The 21,017-nt window shown below is 34.0% G+C and overlaps 1 protein-coding gene across 1 annotated transcript in view; it reads right to left on the reverse strand.

The window, feature by feature from the left end:
• The window catches only part of Il1rapl2 (interleukin 1 receptor accessory protein like 2), a 516,192-nt gene that overhangs the window by 447,981 nt on the left and 47,194 nt on the right, over positions 1-21,017 (reverse strand). The window contains exon 5 of the mRNA XM_077793619.1: positions 8,496-8,649. Coding sequence (XP_077649745.1) covers positions 8,496-8,649 — 154 coding nt within the window. The remainder of the gene's footprint in view (positions 1-8,495; positions 8,650-21,017) is intronic.

Here is a 21,017-nt window from a genome sequence, read left to right on the forward strand (position 1 = left end):
CTCCTTTCCAGTAATCCTAAGCAGGTTATTTTTCTCCCTAGTCCCTAAAGGTCAGGAATAGGGTTGACCTTGTTTCTAGAGAGAACAAGTGGCAGGGTAGGAATTATGACACTCTGGGAAAGGCTCTCACAGGCTCTGCCAAGTTGCCAGAAATTCATAGCATTAGTTATGCCTATGAGTTACAGAATTGAAATATCTATTAAATTGCAAATATGCTAGCTGAGAAGGAAAATTTTTGGCTCTTTTCAGTCAGATTCCTATACTCATTGATATTAGATTAGCTCCAGCAGAAAAAAAAAAGATCTGAGAAAATGGGTTACAAAGAAGACAGGACATTAGAATATTTAAAATAGGTGAATAAGGGAAAGAGATACCATTGAGGGAAGGTTCGGTACACTGCAATGGCCAGAGTAACACAGGAAAGGAAAAGGAGGCCTAGGAGGAAAGGTACTGAAGCTTCTGCGAGCCAGTTTAGTCCTGAGATTTTTGTACCTGCAAGCGTGCAAAAGTACAGTCAATTATGAAATGCACAGTAAGTCATGTGAAAAGTTCTCTTAATGCAGCCAAGTACTATTGACTGCTGAGGTCTTTTTTTATTGTCACAAAAAAGGTACAAACGAGATCCATTTTCATGTGATAATCAGGATACAGACATTCAGATCATGTTAACTGGCTGCTCAGAGAGTACGTGGAGGAGAAGAACATATGCCAATGATTTGTTTCTTTCCGTGCTTCACATCACACTGCTTCGGGGCAACTTTAAGGTGGATTCTTTCTCGGCTGAGCTCTCTATTTTTCTGGAACATTTGAGACCAACTTGCTTCATCATCTAAATCTCCCATCTCTGTAAGGTGATCAATTTGTCAATAGCCCTCCTGTAGTATTACATCCATAAATTGTGCCCCTCACTCTCTACTTGGATCGACCAGTTTATTGGATGGTGTGATTATGATAGCTTCCCAGTGCTGTTCTCAGTTTGTGTATTAACTTCTCTCTAGGCCACTTCAGGGTTTTACATTTTTTCCCTACTCACTACTGAAGATGGAAATAGTGCAGCTGCTTCTGAGCAAGCCACACAGTCAGTCGCTTGTTTAAATGTCCTACTGAAACAAATATTTTAAGGCAAATGCCACAAACAGGCCCAAATTGATTTAGCTCACAAGCATGCTTTATTTGGTCCATAGAGTGCTTTACAATCCAGGGATTTTCACATAAAACCCAGATTTCCACATCTCCTCAAAATTAGAGACCTGGCAGTACTGGATTCTTAGTCTCACCTGGCAGCAATCAGTTAGGGCTGAATGGGTGCAGCCAGCATCCACCAATTTGCCACTCCCTATTGCCTGGAACACCTGGTTTACACCACTCATATACATGACCAACCTGGCTGCTAGAAACATTTGAATATTGAGTAGGGAACTCTGCCATCCAAATGCTTTTCCTATTAAATTAACAATTATTCTTTAAGACAAAGCAATTGATTGACATACTAACATTTTAGATTAAAGGTTATTTTAGGGACCCTTATACCTGAGCTTGGGACTCACCAACTTTCAATCCTTCCAGGGTTGTATCTCTTCTTTTGACCCAGCACCCAAGATTAAGGGACTTTAGAGAGAATAAAAGGGGGGAGGTAAGGTAAGAAAAGCATGTACTAAGATTCAGGATATGGTGGTTCCAGTTCTAACCATACTATTTAACACCTGCCATCCCAGGACAAATGTTTTTAAATTTCTCCAAGCCATAGTTTACACTTTTAAAAATTTCTATTGCTACTACTAGTACTACTAATGATAATAATATCACCTTTGCTGCTAACTCCATAAAGTCCTTGTGAGCAAGAGAATGTAAAATGATTTTAAATTCATTTGTAAATTTATATTCATTCAACAGGAGTAAAATGATTCAAAATTATAAATTGTTCTACAAACACAAAGTTGTCTTATTGGTACCCAACTAAAGCACTCACCAATCAAATAAACACCCTTCCAGACAAAGCTACAAATAAATTTTTGAAAACCTGCTATATACTCAGAACTTGGGAACAAAGAAAAGAAATGATCAACAAATGCTATCCTTTAAGGCTTGTTAGGAAAATAAGACAAACAATGAAATATATATATATATATATATATATATATATATATATATAGTTGTGATATAAAGTAAGTGTCCAATAAATATTGAAACCATGAAGTTACAGGCATTAGTAGGATCCCAATAAATTATGTACTCACTTAGCTATTCACTTAGCTTTCCTAATGTTTATTCTGTGGAAACAGCATCCTCAAATGATCTCAAGGGGAAAAATGTCTTATATGGTCATACAAGGTTAGGAAATGTCCTAAAATGCATGCCATTTCACTTTGGTAAATTAATAAATATTAGAATATTATAAGCAATAAACTTCCTTGGGATGACTTGCAAAAATAAAATTGTTTGAATTTAATCTAGTAAATAAACAAATGGTTATAGCCTCTTTTTTCTTTTCCCCTCTCATTTTTCCTCCTTTCCTCTCCTCTCCTGGAAATATCTTGAAAATTTTGTTAATCTCCCTCAGAATTTGAGTTCCACAGAACACTGTTCCCTTGAATAAATTTAATATTTTTACAGGTTCCCAGGGGATCATTCTTCCATCTCCCTACTGTCTGCTTTCAGAACCACACTAAAAAACTTGGATCCTGAATTATTTGTTGCACATAGCATGCACTGATTTATGTGCAAACAGATCTTTACCAACTGAACCATACTGTTTAACTAGATGCTTCTCTATTGCTTCACTTACCCTAGTTCAGTATCACTATCATAACTTCAGTAAACCTATTTGAATCTATTTTTTCCTCAATATGAAATGTCAAATTAATAGGGACTGAGGCACCAAAACATGAAATCTGGCAAATTCCGTCTTTCATGCATTTTTGTTTTTCCTTCTTACTTCTCTGGCATTAGCCCTAGTTCTGATTTGATTCTGCTTTTCATTCCTAAAGATTTTAACTGAGGCCACACATGACAGTATATGCCTGTAATTCCAGCAACTCGTGAGCCTGAGAGAGTAGGATCACAGTTCAAGACCAGCCTCAGCAATTTAGTGAGGCCCTAAGCAACTTTAAAAAGAGCTGGGTATGTGCCTCAGTGGTTAAATACCACTTGGTTCAATCACTGGTACCAAAACAAAAAGATTAAGAGCTAAGGACTAAGCTCAAAATTTCAAGTGTACCCTATGAGGGGTGTTTAAGCTCTAATACACAATTATTAAAAACCAAATGGTACATGTCCTAAAAGGAATATTTCAGAGGAAAGATGGATGGTGTGACAAATATTTTGGTATTTATTCTCAAGATAGGCAATGTATGTTTAGTGAATGAAATTATATGACTTGTTCTTTGTGATGGTAAAAATTTATATTTAAGAGTCAAAGACCTAGATTCATATCTGTATTCTTACAATTACAAAGCACATAGCCCTGGGCACAGCATATCTCCAAGTTTTAGTTTCTTCTTCTGTAAAATGGGGACAATAATAATAACCACTGTCTTATGGTTGTTGTGAATATTAAATGAGAAAATGAATGAAAAACCCTAAGCACAATTGTACCACATAGTGAGCTCTAAAAACAGACATTAACTGTCTGGGTCCCCTGGTCATGATTATTATATAATTGTTGGCTTAAAGACCACTTCCCCTGTTGTATTATCCTTAATCAAAATACCAAATTTCATTTATTCCACCAACTCTCAACCATATCACTACAGTCCATGTTTTTTCTCACCCCAGTGTCTCAGCATTAACAGCAGAGGCATAAAGGAACTAAGAGTAAGGACCATAAACACCATGATCACCAACATGAATGTGAAATTTATCCCTGTGTGTATATTGCTACTATTTTCCACACCAGAGGAAGTTTATTCTAACAACAACGTAGTCTAAATGAAACCTGCAACAATGCACCACTGTTAAACTTTGCAAAGTGGAAATTAAAAGCACTTGCTGAAGTCATGCATTTGAACATCTTCACCACAGACTGATCCCAAATTCTACTTTGCAGTTTTACCAAGTTCTGCACATCTAGATTGCTATGCTACCACTGCTTTACAGTGACCGAGCATCAAATCTTTGAAGCATATCCATAAAATAAACCCTCTAGTCATAGCATTCAGACACCAATGTTTAAGGGATTACTCCCAAGATGTGAAAAGACTCCAATCAGGAACTCTAGAGATATCTACAACAATCCAGAGGAAGAGTGTTATTTGCATATTCACTAGGTAACAGGTCATTGGGATTTTTTTTCTAAGTAGCCAATGCTCATTTCTAAAAAGCTTCATAAAAGCATGAATTTGTGAAAGATTTGTCATGTGAACTGTGAATTACCTTCCAGATAAAGTTAATTAGTGATGGCTTCCTGCATTTATTCATTTTTTAACATCCCCATAATTTATGTGTACCACTGACCTTCTCAAGGCTGACCTTGTCCTGTAATCCCAGGAGACCCTATTCCATTACCCTGCTCATGTTCTCCCATTCCTTTCCTCCTCCTTCCATTACCACCTGCTCTACATTTTCACATTGTTTTAACCAACTCCCCTGTCTTTCTTTATCACTTTAACTAGCCCTCTGCACAAATTCAATGTGAGAATACAGGGGAAATCTATAAAATAGCAAATAGTTACCTAAAATATGCCATGGGATATAAAGCTGCCGGCTGTATTCATCATTGGCAAATGACCTAAACATATCTATTTATTCTTATAGCCTCCCTGTTCATCTGCAGCTTCCAAAACTATAAAAAGAAATTTCCACGATAACATCACACAGGTATACTAAGATTTATATAACCAAAGTATTCCAGACAAGTTGCATTTAAAGCAAATCCTATTTAAATGTAGTAAAAAGGTAACTGTTTAAGGAAATACTATAGCATATTATTTTATATGAAAGAATAATTTCATAAAGCACATTGTTACCTTCTAACTTAAGAGTTTTGAATACCTGGATCTTTTTATAATTGATTTACTTAAAATAAATATCAACTATAAACCTTAAGAGAACACTTGTTTTACTATAGACATATTTCTCAGAAATATCAATTTTAAGAGAACAGCCAGAAAATAACCTTTAAAAAACCTTTAAAAATCTGAAAATCTTGTAAAGCTTGTATATTTTCAATACTCCATATTATAGAATGTCATATTATTCAATTTTATAATTAAAAGGTCCCATTAATTTCACATTGAAATTCTTACCCTATGCCTGTATACTCCTAAACTCAAAATAAGTTAATATTTCTCTTTAAATAATCCCAGCTTTATATTCTGAATTATGAGAGGACAATCTGTTTAATTTTGTTTTCATAATACTCAGCATACAAAGCCAGTATAGCATACATTGCAAAAAGAATCAGCTTTCACACAGCAACCTCTTTAGCTTCCATTTCAAGAAACCATTTTGTTTCTACATGAAGCATAACATTTAAACTATTAATATTTAAACTTCATATTTCTCATGTGAATCAACATTGACCCAAAGATAATCATGACTTAAATTTGAATTTTTCTTGTATCTAGTTCATTGCTTAGCATGTAATATATACTTAGTATATTTTTTATTTGAATGGTAAATAAATGATTTCTCATTGATTGAGGTTGCTTTACCCACATAATCCCTTGACAGGTTTCCTGTGGTTACCAATGACCATCGTATTCATGATAGCTTTTAAAAGTTTAAGGGAAACAATTTGGGGTCTATGGAAATATGATTGTTTTATGTGTGTGAACCAACATGCTTACAAGAAATCAAAAGCACCATTCTTTCTTCTAGTGTTTCTCAAAGAATCACTCTTAGAAAGCATATACACAAATGCCTGGACAAAAAGGTAAGTAAATTCTTTATCTTATTGATGTACTAAACAAGAATCTGAGAGAAAGACATGGGAATCTGTATTTGAAGATTTTTCTCTTCATCCTTTCTGGGTCTCTCCACATGACTCTGATGTACATTAAATTTTGTGAACCTATTGGGCACAGTGACACATGACTGTCATCCCAGAAACTCAGAAGGCTTAGGTAGGAGGATTAAAAGTTTGAGGTCATCCTGGGCAAATTAGCAAGACCCTGTCTCATTTTTTTTTTAAATGAAAAGGGCTGGGGATGTAGCTCAGTAGTAAAGAGCCCCTGGGCTCAAACCTCAGTACTTACCAAAAATATAAAAACAATAGGGGGTGAACCTCTGTAAGGGATCCAGATGAAATTTGAATCCCACAGTTCAATTATACTAAAAGTTTAGAGCAAATAAATCAATGCCTTATAAGATACACAAAAAGTGGCTCTAGCTTTGCCTTTCTAGATTCTAAAATAAAAATAAAGATGCAAATTGTTGCTATCATATTTTATTAGATCAGAGTGTAAAGGAGATTTGGTGTTTAATTTATTATTGTTCAATTTAAACATAAACCAAATACTACAATATTACAAACTGTAGTAAATGATTGCAAAATGAATGTGTTTCCCAAGCATCTGATAAATATTGGTGATTGTAGTCAAAGTGACAATGCCATAGCCTTTGTGCATGGTCAGCATGGTCAGGTCACTTATTAATGATGTATAACTGCCTATGATTGAATATTCTACCATGAATGAGTCCAGGAAGTTTAGTTCATGTTGAGGAAAACAGAAACTAATCAAAGGCAAATATTTGGAATTTGGGATTGGCCTGATTGATATATAGTTATTTTTTAAAAGCCCATGAGAATGGAACACACCTTGGTGCCCTTCAACAGATGAATGGATAAGAAAAACTGTGGTGTATGTACACAATGGAATATTACTCAGCCATAAAAAGGTTGACTTTATGACATTTGTAAGTAAATGGATGGACCTGGTGATTAGCATGATAAGTATAATAAGCCAGTCCCCCCCCCCAAGAAAAGATTGAAAATTTTATCTGACATGTGGAAGCTAACCCACAATAATGGGGAGGGGGGGTGATAGATATTCAGTGGATTAGACAAAGGGGGATGAAGGGAAGAAAGAAGAAATAGGAAAAGAGAAGACAGAAGAATGAATTTGAAATTATTTTCCTATGCACATATGTGAATACACCATAGTGAATCCCATCATCATGTATATCCATAAGAATGGGGTCCCAACTAGAATAAGATGTATTCCATGCTTGTATAATTATATCAAAATTAATTCTACTGTTATGAATAACTAAAAAGAACCAACAAAAATAAATAAAAAATAAAAGTCCATGGGGGAAAGAATAGCAATTCTAATCCAAACTATTTAAACTTTCACAGAAGGTGCTCTCCAAATTCAAACTAAAGTAAAACTGTCATTTATTATGATAGAGAGTGGACAAAATGTGTGTACACTCTCACTTAAAATTTTGGAAAGGACAAAAAAAACAAATTTAAATACACATATGGGTTTTAGCACTGAATTCAGCAAGTATTAATACAAGTTGACTGATTTTAAAACTACCCCAAGAGATCTTGCAGACATAAAAAAAGAAATAAAGAAGAAAAATGTATCCCTACCCTTAGCAATGGCATGATAATTAACTAACTGGTTGATGTAAACATTAGGTGATTAAACAGGTAATGCCCAAATACATTAATCATAAGTAAATCAATGTAATCAATATTGCAATTTTCTGAATAATTTCAAAGTTCTTCATAGCTCAGACTTTATCCAAAATACAAATGTGTATATGTATATATACAAACATACACATGTGTGTTTTAAAATCATATGTATTTGAAGTATACAGCATGACATTTTAATATACATATATATGGTGACTTGATTACTGTAGTCTAGAAAATTATCTCATAAAGCTATTTTTTCACTTTTTTGTGTTAAATGTACCTGAAATCTATTCTTTCAGCAAATTTCAAGCAAACACTATAACAGTATCAACTAGTCATCATGCTATATGTTAAATCACTAGACTTATTCCTCCTACATAATCGTAAATTTGTATATACTTTTTGACCTACATCTCCCTATTTCTATTTCTCTGCCCCACCTACTCTCTCTTGATGTATATTCGACTTTTTTTTCGGATTCTACATATAAGTGAGATTATTATATATTTAAAGTATTTACATACTACAGGTTGAATATCCCTAATGTGAAATCCTAAATGCTCCAAACTCCAGAACTTTTTGATTGCTGATATGAAGCCACAAAAAGAATACTCCATACTTGTCATCATGTGATGGGTCAGAGTGAAAAATACAGTTGCACTAAAATATCATATAAACTTACCATATGGTTATATGTATGTATACATTAGGCTCTTGATCCTTAAATTAATCATATTCTACATATAGCACTTTTCAGTGAAATTTATTAATAGTATGCTTTCCAACTATTTGATTTGCAACCAATTCTAAGTTCACAGAAAGTTGCCTCCTTGAACAAAACTCTTTCTTCCCAAACCAAGTTACATTTAGCATTTAATTTGCTGTATTTGATAGAACCAATTCCTACCTGTAACTTTCAATTCAGTTGTTCGTCTTACAAGTTTCCCTTCATACTTAAGTTCACATGTGTAATTTCCTCCATCTTCTTCTTGAACTTCCTGGATTAGAAGAGCATTTCCTTTCTGTATTATTATACTTCTCCACATTTTTGGCTTGCATTCCTAAAGAGAAAATATTTGTAAGTAAATCAAAAATAAATATTCACATCATTATATTTTCATGCTGGCAAGTTACTGCTTTCACTTTTTTGCATTCTTCTCTTTAGTTTCAAAATAGGTAGCTAAGGAGTTAAATAAATGACCAAGCAACATCATAAATGTATATTATTTTATCTCATTCAAATATCATCACCCATCACATTAAGAGCCACTTGAAATACCTGGCACCAATAGCCAGAAGATTTATGAAGCATTCTGCAAAATTATAAAAGCATACAAGTCCCCTAAATGTAAGAGATATAGAGTAGAACCTTAAAAGTTGCTAAATATATAATGTCCTTTTTTTTTGTACTTGACATGGGTATTTCCTAAGAGTCCTAAGAGGATATGGTTCACTTAGACATTTAGCTTACTCCAGGGGAGTCTTAAGCATTATTAAACATTCATAAAATGCTTTTTCTTTGGCAAGGAAGTTTATAATTCTTTCATTAATCCCTCCTTATTGTAAAACTAATACAAATACTCCAGAGCCTCCTTCCTTGTGGTCAAGATATCCATTATGAGGCTACAAGAAAGGGTCTAGAAATTTTGGTTGAAAGAATTCTCTAGAAATGCAGCTAGGGAAAATAAGTATGTGCATTGAAAGAAATCATCCACTTATTTTGTATGTTCAGTGACCAGAAAATAGGTTTGAGTTTTGAAGCCAATTTGTTTTACTCCTTTGATGGGAATATGAGCAAGTCTTACTACTGGGATTGGACTACCTTAGAAAGGAATGCATAACACTTTTGCAGACAGTGACACTATTCCAGAGAGTGACAAGCAATAACAAATTATGTAAGAATATTCAAGAATTTTTGACCACGTGGCATTGTCTTTAGCAACAACTTCAGTCAACTTTGACATACTGTCCTGGTCTGTCTATTACTTACCACAAATTTTCAACCAAAGTGGTAACCAAACACTATACAAACATCAGTGAAGGCATAGGGGATAGCTGTGAGGGAGTGCTAAACAATCAAGGCAAAAATATGTTATCATCTAAATTATGTTTCTCTTAATTGAGGCAAGAAATTGTGAGACAGAGTAATTGGACAATAGTAAAAAGCACTTTCCACTTTCTTCATTACAGCATTTACAGTATCTGCATCTACTCCTGTTCAACCACACCCTCCTCAATACATCCTAAGTGTTCACAGAAAGTTAGAATCTATGCTGGCTCTCTAGCCTCAGATGTGAGTGTCTGTGTGTAAATGATTTGAGAGAGTAATGCTCATATTAGTGTTTGACCATAACAATTTTTCTTCTGTTTGCAGGAGTTTTGACAAGAAAACACAAAAACCAGCACTTAAGTTCACAGGTATAATATTTAAGAGATATACTTGCTTTATGTACAGTACAACTACCCACACACATTTTCAGAGAGTAAATAAAAGTAATATTATGGAGAACATCTAGATATAAGATTGCTTTACTCCCTAGGGTCTTTCGGAAGAACAGTTAAGGGTCTGTCTGAAATTATATTACGTACCATGTCTGGCAAGGTTTATCACCTATATGAGATTTGCTTCTGAGTTAAACCTTGGGATATAAGGTTTCTGGGAAAATGAAGAGAAAAGTCTGAACAGAGAGGAAAAAACAGCCCAGCTGCCACTGTCGTCATACAATAATAATCCACAATTATTTTCGCATTGCTTCCAACTCTGATAGCTTCAGATTTCTAAAGAATCATTCTGAAGGTCATTAAACAAAAATATGGTCCCTCTGGGCATTTTGAGAGGAAAGGAAAATGAAAACTGAGCTGAGGGTAGGCAAATGAGCCCACATACTCATTTTATTCAAAGATAAATGTTATTGTTTTCTCATGTCATTTGGTGGCAAAGTCCATATGCAATTAGTTCTAACCATTTTCATTTTCCCTGCTCACTGTTTTGAATTTCTCCCAGGAAGTAAAAACTAAAGAATGTATAAGCATTAGGAAATAACTCCTGACAAAGAACTGCCAGGAATATTTATATGTTCTTTGAGACAGATCTAGATAATCCAATGTGGCAACTTTCCAAGTGCCCACATCCAGGTTTATAAAGGATTATTTGTATCCAATAGGTTTGTTTTTTGTTTTGTTCTTTTATTTCTGAAAACTGTGGCATAAGAATATGCCACCTTCAGGTTACCTCTAACCCTCTGGATACAATGTTGTAAAGATGAAGAAGAAAACTGCCTTTAGGTTGAGATACCTCTAGGTTAAAAACCAGAGTTCACCCAAGTTTTGTGATCATGAGAAAATTTGCTTAACTTCCTTAGGTCTCAATTTCCTACTCTGCAATATGGTGATAATACTAATTACCATCAGAGCAGCCAGAACCTAGAGGCTTGCAGGATTTATTCATTATATCTTGTTGGGCAGCACTATATATAGCAGTCATCCAGCACAGAAATTGTTTTATTTCTAAACCTTTCCAGTCCTGGATCATGTCTCTCCAGAACCTCTGACTGTAGATGGTAAAAATTGGTGCTGATGGACTAATCATATAAAAATAAATCTTCACTAATTGGTTAACTATCCACCAGCAAGATAATACTTTAATGCAGTGCATTAAAAGTTCTTTATATCTATGTGTTTTCATTAAAACATCCAGATCCTAAGAGGCCACTCCAACACTAACTTTAGCAGGTAGTATCAGGAACTATATTTTGGTCAGAAGAACCCTTAAATTACCTCTCCCTTTATTCCATGTAGATGATCATCCTGATACTTACTTTCATCTACCATTCACAAAGTTACTTTTTTGGCCATTCTACTAAGGTCTGGATGTGTCTATATAGAAGCTCAGATGTTTTTCAGGCCCTTAAACCCATTATTTGCAATGTTTCTTCCCTATGTGACTGGCTATTAAGCTTAAAAGTTGTCACTGCTTTTCTCCTGACTCATATCTTCATAGTGGAAAATCAATGTCACCATACCTTACTGCCCCAGACCTGTTGAGAGATTAATTCTGACAGCCTGTTAGGCAAAGAAGTGTGAAGTACATAGGCTAAGTCTCAAAATGGTTGTTTCTCTGAGACTAGGACATCTGTCAAAGGCTCAACTATGTGCAAGCAGATAACATTGGCCTCAATGTGCAAATTCCCTACTATTCAGTGCCCCGAGATTATTAAAATAAATTTTATCAACTTGAAGACTGAGACCATTTTTATGAAGTTTTGCCTATATTCAACAAGCAACTTCATTTCGTGCTCTAACCATTCACAGAGCAGTTTGTTATACATATCCTTGCTTGGCCAACTTAATGGCAATATGTAAATCCCAGGTTCTTTCCTTCCCTTCTTCTTTGGGTGGCACACATCCCATGACAGAAGTTGTTGGCTTGGGAACCCTGAATACACCACAAAAACATTTATTGACCAAAACCTTTGAAGTGAAATGTTGCCAGACATATTTGGATATTGGAGTTTCCACCTTAAATATTAATGACTGAACTCAATCTAATTATGAGATACCACCTTCATACTCAGAGGTGCTTTTTAATCCATTTGACTTGTGGTTGTGATTGCATTTGTGCCATTCACTACACACAACTCATTCCTCATGATAAGTATATTAAAAAGATTGATTTAAATATTTCCTCTGGTTCTGAGTATCACAAAGCAGCTGCACAACCACAAGCCAATCAACTTCAGATTCCCAAAGCACTTCTGTTTGAATACCAACACCCAGGATTTCAGAACAATTTCTCCCTTTTCCTCTGGAGTCTGTCCTATCCCTTGAGGCACTCATATATGTCTAACGCACTTTAGGGAACCAAACTTTCTGCAAGTTGAATATGGAAGAGATAGTTAGAAACCCAATTGTAAATTAGGTATTAACCTTGCTGTTAAGGCTTGGATATATGGTGTTCCCCAAAAGTTCCTATGTTAATTCAGGAATATTCAGAAGTGAAATAATTAGATGAGAAGAACTGCAGTCTAATCAGTCCATTCTAATTTGAATAGATCAACTTGGTAGTAAACTGTAGGTAGGTGAAGTGTGATTGAAGGAGGTAGGTCATTTCAGGGGGTGTGCCCTAAAGGTTTCATCTTCCCTATAGGCTCTTCCCCTTGTTCTTTCTGCTTCCCAGACACCATGTGGTGAGCAATACTCCTCCACTATGCTCTTTTTCATAATGTTCTGCCTCACCTTGGGTCCAGAGTGATGGATTTGGCTAACCATAGACTAAAACTCTGAAGCTATGGACCAAAATGAACTTCCCTCCTCTTAAGTTGTTCTTGTCAGGTATTTTGGTTATATCAATGCAAAGCTGACTAGCACACTTGCCTTTTTTAACCCTCTCTCTAATCGATTTACCTGGGATAAATGACTCCAAGGAGTCCTTCCCTGCCCAATCTATACTTCTCCAACTCTATCTTTGTAGCCTTAATGTTAATATTGGGAGCTGTATTAGTCAGTTTTTCATGGCTGTGACCAAAATACCTGACACAACTTAAAGGAAGAAAATTTATTTGGGCTCAGTGTTTCAGAGGATTTGTCCATCATTATCTGGCTGGCAGAAACATCATAGTGGCAGGGCAAGGCAGAGAAAAACTGCTCAGTGCACAGCAGCTGGGAAGCAGAGAGAAAGAGAGGAAGGGGCTGGGGAGAAGGTATATCCCTCCAAGGCACATTCTCAGTGATCTACTTCCTCCAACGTGGTCCTACCTCCCAATAGTCCATCCAGCTCTCCAGCTAGCCAATCCACTGAGGAGGTCAGAGCTCTCATGATCCAACTACTACCTAAAAACCCCACCTCTGAACCTTCAATACATGAGCTTTTAGAGTACAATCCAGATCCAAACTATAATTGTAGCCCACAGTCATTGAACTAATAAAGTCTAGACTCAAACACTTGGACCAGAATCCCAAGTTCTATATTATTGAACATGCTATTAAGTCAATGTAAACCTCAGTTGCTTCATCTATAGAAAACAGGTGGTGATATTCTTTACCAACTGAGATGATTATAAGTATTAAATGAGGTAATGTATATAAATGCTCTGTAATATAAGGTATCATATGCTAAAATCACTCAAGAAATATTAAATATTATTCTATTATTGTTTATTCCCTGGTAGTCTGTTTTCAGATTATATAAGCATCCATTATGACAGATGAATTATCATAAAGAGTTAATGTGACTCACATTTCTGGAGGAGTCTAGAGGCAATACTGTAACCCAAAGTTATAATAGTATGCTGGGATCAACTTCAGTTTCCAGTCTGACATGTAAGTAGCCTAGAAGGCATCAGCACCATTCTCACAATAAGAAAAAATGCTGAAAAAAACCCTGAAAATTGACAACTCTTCTCAGAAATATCAAGTAACAGATGTTACAGAGAAAACTCCCACTTACCCATCTTAAAATGAGAGAGACAGGACAATACATAGATTCACAGCTCACTAGGAACAGAACCGCAGAACTGCCTTGCTGCAGCCAGCATCTGGTATGAACACCAGCCCTGTCTAGCTTTTAAATTGGAGAAAGAAAAATAGCCAGCTCCAGCTCCCCTAAACTTCCTGTCCAATTAGTGAAGGATGAGAATAAAGATGAGAAGTAGTTGTGGAGGTAAGAGCCCAGACACAAGTCAGGGTAAAAGACAAAGACCTAATCACATAACTATAGTACACTTTCCCTTGCCCTCTTACCAACACATTCAGAAGGCTTCTGTCTAATAATATGGGTTTAACATTGAAAGAATTGTACAACTCAGGCCGTATCAAGGAATAAGTCTCTAGAAAAAAAAATAAAGACAACAGGACAGTAAAAAATAAAGAAATCAGAGAAAATTTTCACCCCTAATACCTCCAATTATAACAAATAGTAGACACATTCTAACTCTTAGCCAGAAAAAATATAAAGGATTAGGATTATTTGCCTCAGATTCTCTTACCAGTCAGTACATCATGTATGGCTTTCAACCAAACATTACGAGGAATACCAACACACACACACACACACACACACACACACACACACACATGCACGTTTGAAAAGAAAGAAAGTATCCTTTATATTTACCAGACAGGCAATTTAATAAGTATGATTAAAATGTTCATGACTCTGAAGGAAAACATGGACAACATGCAAGAAGAGATGGTTCATATAAACAGAGAAATGGAAATTTCAGAAAGAATCAAAAATTGAATGGTATATATCAAAACATTGGAAAAGAAATAAAGAATGCTTCTGATGGACATATTAGTAGAGCAACTGTGGAAAGAGTCACTGAGTTTGAAGATAATGTCAATAGAAACTTTCTAAACAGAAAAGAAGGAAAAAGAATGAAAAAATTGGATAAAATATCCAAAAATTGTAGGACAAATACAAAAGTGTAACAATGATAAAGGGAATAAAAATAGTAGAATAAGAAGATAAATAACAAAAGAAATATTTGGATTCTAATGCTGGTTGATTCATTTATTTCAGCAGCCTTGGTATGGGCAAAGAATGTTGTTTACATAGTCATAATGAACATTTGAGCTGAGTTTTAATAATATATAAAAGATAGGCAAGTAGGACATATCAGACAGAAAAAATAACATGTATAAAAAGAACTACTCAGAAGTGAAAAAGTATGAAAACAAACAAAATTATAAATTATTTTTCTCTGTTGGGAGTGACTATGTCCAGATATAAAAAAGCCCTAAGTCCCATCCTAAGATTCAGGGTTCGAATCCTAGAATCCTAGTGCCTCTGCCACTGTGTAGGTTATCTCAAAGGACTCTTGATTAAATCTGGTAATACAAGAAGATATTTGGTACAATGTCAGGCCCTGAAAACACTTGATAGAAAAGAGCTGTCAGCTAAATGGTTTTATAGACTCTACTGGAGTTCATTAAATAGCAGTATCCCTTGATCATATGTACATTCTAAAAGATCATTCTTGTGGTTACATAGAAGATATACTAGAAGAAGTACACTGTTTAAGAAGTTTTGATTTGCTTTGATTAGTTTTTATCTGTTATATGCCATTAAGGTTATACTAAAAGTCTTCTAAGCATGTGTTCTTATAATAATTTGGGAAATATTAATAGCAAACTCTTAAAATTGTAAAAATTTAAAGCATATCTATTGAAAGACAGTAAAGGTAGACAAAAACTAATCATGTTGATAACAGAAAAAAACCAGAAAATATAAAATCAAAACCCAATCTTAAAACACCTTTGTCCCCAATCAACATAACTGGAAACAACCCAAATGGCCATGAACCAGTGGCAAATGGTTAAACAGTGGTACAAATATACAGTGGAATACTAGTAATACCACTTAGCAATAGAAAGGAAGGAACTATTGCTACATGTCATAATATAGATGAATCTCAAATGCATTATGCTAAAGAAAACATGCCAGACACAAAAGCTATATATCATGTAATTATATAATATTCTGTAAATGCCAAATTATAAGAATAGAAAGCAGATGAAATTTTAAACAAGGACAGTTGCGAGAGGAGAGGATTAAGCATAAAGAGACATGGAGGAACTTGGAGTGATAGAAATGTTCTAAATCTTGATTGTGGTATATATTTTTCAAAACATAGAGAATCAAACTGTACATGTAAAAGGGATGAATTTTTCATTTGTAAATTATACAGAATAATATGGCATAAAATAACTCATCCTTAAATTCCCAATTAGAGTCTTAGATATCTTATTAACTATTACTGACTTTTGTGCAATTTTTCTATTTCTGTCATTGCAACAAATATCAAATAAGAACTTTAGTCATGAATTTTTATCACATGTCTAGGATATAAAGAGATATTATTGCATCTAATTTACATGTTGAGAAATTTAAGCCTAGCAACATTATTTATCCATTTTAATGATACCATGCTGACCAGAATGGAAGTCCTCAGACTTAAAGCACAGTGATTTACACATATATCAAATACCATTTCTTCTCATATTAACCAACACATATTATAATTTATAAGAAGTAAAGAAGCCCTTTCCCACCTTAATGACGTAAGTAGGAATAAAAACAAGGACAAATGGATATTAAATTTTACATCACTGGTAGCAGTTTCAAGATGCACCAAACTAAAGCCTTCATGGACATTTCAGTTAATTCATTTGGATAAAAGTATCTGAAAATTCTCATTACAAGATTATGAATTCAAGGCTAGAATATAATTGTATGTACAAAAGAAGGCATAGATTATTTTTATTATATTTCCAAAACTGATTCAAAAGCCTTAAGCATTTTGGTGAAATCTTTTTTTCTTCTTTTTTGATCAAAAAGTATTAGTCATTTGGACTGTGGTCTTATGAGGTCACAGATGAACATTTCTTATCCCTTTAATAAAAACAGACATAATATGTGAGAAGATAAGTCAATATAAAACTCCTATCTTTAGCAATTTAACTTGTTTAAGTGAGTGATGGTATTTAATATTGTTCATTCCTAAACTCACTTTTTTGTAGGTTACTTTACAGCTCATTTGGAAATTTCTTAGAGTATATGAGTCAGATATTGAATTATTTTTCCAAGTAAACAGTCAACTATGTCAATTCCACTTTTTAATAATTCATTATCCCCCTCCACAACCATTTCTTGATTCTCTATTTTATCCCATTACTCTTTTATCCTGTTCTAATTTTTAAAAAATATTTTTAGTTGTAGGCCAACACAATACCTTTATTTATTTTTATGTGGTGCTGAGAATCAAACCCAGTGCCTCACTCGTGTGAGGCAAGTGCTCTACAACAGAGCCACAATCCCAGCCCCTTGTTATAAATTTACTTTATTAATCGATGCTATTTTTCAGTAATTGTTAGTGTTTGGTAGAATAAGCTCCCTCATATGAGTGGTTTTTTCCAAATATTTTTGGCAATTCTCATTCACTCATTCATACATATGAACTGTGTAATCATTTTGTCAATTTTCAAAAAAATTCTACCAATTTGCATTATTTATATGTATATAAAAAGATTTAATCTTTCATCCTATCATAATTTCATTTGCAGAAACATGTTGTCACTCTCCATTAATTTAGATCAGGTCTCATGTCCTTTAGTAAAATGTTTTGAGATAGGTCCCTTCCCATAATTGTTAAGTGTATTCCAAAGTGTTTTATGGTTTATCACTGTTGAAAATGAGATAATTTCACCTTTCCCTTATACATGACTGATCATTGCTAGTAAAACAAAAGCTATTTAATTTTTATGTTTTTAGTAACTACCTTATTGAATTTTCTTATTCTATTTTTGTTGTTATTGTGGTTGCTGTTGCTGCTGTTGTCTAGTCTCTCAGATTTTCTAGGTATAAACTCATATAGTGTAAAATTAACATTGGAATTAATGCGACCAACCTTTCTTTTGTATATAAACAAATAGACTACTATGAATTTAACATCATATATATCCATAAGGCACTAAGTAAAATGCACATAAATAAATAGAAGAAAGATGAATAAATTATAGTAAAGGGAATGAGGGAGGGGGAGGAGAGGAAAAGGGAAAGTACTGGGGACTGAATTATAGGAAATTAAATTTTGTGCTTGTATAATTATGTCAAAATGAAACCTAATACTATCTGTAACTAACATGAACTCTTAAAAATAAAATAAAGTTAAGATTATTTTTTTTCAATTTTTCAATATTTATAGAGCATATTTCATTTAGTTTTCATATTGCATCAGCTAGAACCCCCAAAACAATGTTGAATAACAGTGATGAGAAAGAACATTTCCATCTTGTAAGTTGTAGGTATAAGAATATATGTATGTTAATAAGGATGCTCACTGTAACATTGTGCTTATTAAAAATAAGATTGGAAAAATGAATATATGTAAGTGAAAGAATAGTTGAACAAAATAAAGTAGCTCCATCTTATCAATTATTATGCTGCTATTAAAAGTGAATTAGGTATGGGGCTGGATGTAACTAGTGTTAGAGCATCTGCTTAACATCATGAGGACCTGGATTTGATCCACAGTACCAGAAAAAAATTATGGAATCAACATGTAAGGTATTTTTAATATGTTTATATGTGATGAGGAGAGCTAAAGAGTGATAAGTATATTATATTCTTTTTTTCATCAAAAGAAGAGAGAGAAACGTAGCAAGAGCACATGTACAAACATAAAGCAGTATGAAAGTATATGTTATGTTTAAAATGGAGTGGAATATAAAGAAGTGGTTTTCTTCATGCACTTATAGATTGTTTTTCAAAATGATAAGTTTTTAAGTACACACACAGAGATATACAGATTGAGTATTCCTTATCTGAAATACATGGGATCAGAAGTGTTTTGGATGTCAGATTTTGGAATACTGCATACACATAATGAGATATCTTAAGGGATGGAACCCAAATATGAATGTGAAATTCACTTATGTTTCATAAACATCTTAAACACATAGCCTGATGTTAATTTTATATAATATTTCGGGTAACTATGTATGAAGCAAAGTTTAATTATGTGGAGTTTTTCGCTTGTGCCAGGTCACCACTCAACAAATTTTGAATTTTGGAATTTAATCAAATTTCGGATTTTGCATTAGAAATTCTCAACCTTTATATATACATACACATACATATACAAACGCAGATAACAAACATTCACTTCTTTTACCTATTCTATGAGTTTTCTGAAAAATTTAGTAAATGTCAAAAGAAAAATGGAGAAATATATTTCATTAGGTTTAAGCAAGTCACATAACCTCTTTGGGCTTCAATTTTTTTCATATTTGGGTTCAATGTCTTTATATTTGAGGAATGAATTGTACTAAATGGGCTCTAAAGTCCATCTCTATGCTGTTAAAATTTCTGCTATTTAATTCTACTTTGATCATAAAAAAATCTCTTTCTTGTCCATTTGAGTCTTTGTGGATGCTTAGAGTTACTACAGAGTCCTTAAGAAGTATTTCAGGATTTGTTTCTGGAGAACAATTTTGATAGAGAATCCTATGATACATATGTAAATAGCAGATATATAATTCTCATGTGTAAATAGCTGATAAATGAGAAAAGTGAAATAGCTTACAGAGGGTCACTTAACTAACAGGTGGTCAGTTAACAGTGATGCTAACTGAAATAGTTCAGATAAAGGAGATATAGCCCCTGTCTACACACTCCTTGTATTTGACTAAGATTAAATTACTCAACTGTCTTTAGGTTTTAAAATTAAATTCATCTGAAAAAAAGCCCAATTAATAGATGGGCAAAATAACTAAGCAGACATTTCTCAAAACAGGAAACACAACTGGCCAACAAATATGTGAAAAAATGTTCAACACCTCTAGCAATCAGAGAAATGAAAATCAAAACTACACTATTATTTCATCTTAATCTAGTCAGAATGGCAATTATCAAGAATACAAATAATAATAAATGCTGCCAAGGATATGGTAGGAAAGGTACACTCATAAATTGTTGGTGGAACTTCAAACCACCAAGACCAATCTGTAAAGTAGTATGGAAATTCCTCAAAAGAATAGAACCAGAATATGACCCAGATATCCTACTACTCTGTATTTAAAAAAAAACAACCTAAAATCATCATACTACAGTGATAAAGTCACATGAATGTTTATAGCAGAAAAATTCACAGTAGCCAAGTTATGGAACCAGGCCAGATGCCTGTCATAGATGAATGGATTAATAAAACATGGCATGTATGCACAATGGAGTTTTACTCAGCAACAAAGAAGAATGAAACTATGGCAACTGACAGTAAATGGATGGAACTGAAGAAAATCATACTAAGTGAAATAAACCAGACTCAGAAAATCAAGGGTCAAATGTTTTCTCTCATATACTGAAACTAGAGAAAAATAAAGGGGGACTGTATATCATAAAGATATAGGAAAGATCAGTGGCCTAGAAGAAGGGAATTGAGAGGGAGGGAGGAAAGATGGGAAAGAGGAGGTAATGTGCAATTAATTTAACAAAATTATACTATATTCATGTATAAATATAGCACAGTGAATTCCATTTTCATGTATATCTATAAAATATTGATCAAAATAAATAAATAAACAAGTGAAAGGAAGACCAGTAGAGTAGAGGAAGGATAATAGAGGGAGGGAGGAGGGGCCAGAGTAGGGAGCACCATGGACTGGAATGTAGCAAATGAAATTCAATGTGTATATGATTTTGTTTACCCCAACTAGTTGGGTTATTATGTTTAACCCAAATATTATGTATAACTATAATTCACTAACAAAAGTAAAAAATTGTGTGCCTGTGTCTGTGTGTGTGATTATCTGTGTCACAATTTATGGGAAATTAAATCAGAGTTTCCAAATCAGTGGGCCACAGCACTCGGGTGCTACACAGGGGTTAGTGTTGTATAAACACATTGATTCCCTGTTTCGCAGTTCTAAATCA

This window comes from Urocitellus parryii, chromosome X (assembly GCF_045843805.1).
Source record: "Urocitellus parryii isolate mUroPar1 chromosome X, mUroPar1.hap1, whole genome shotgun sequence".
NCBI lineage: Eukaryota > Metazoa > Chordata > Mammalia > Rodentia > Sciuridae > Urocitellus > Urocitellus parryii.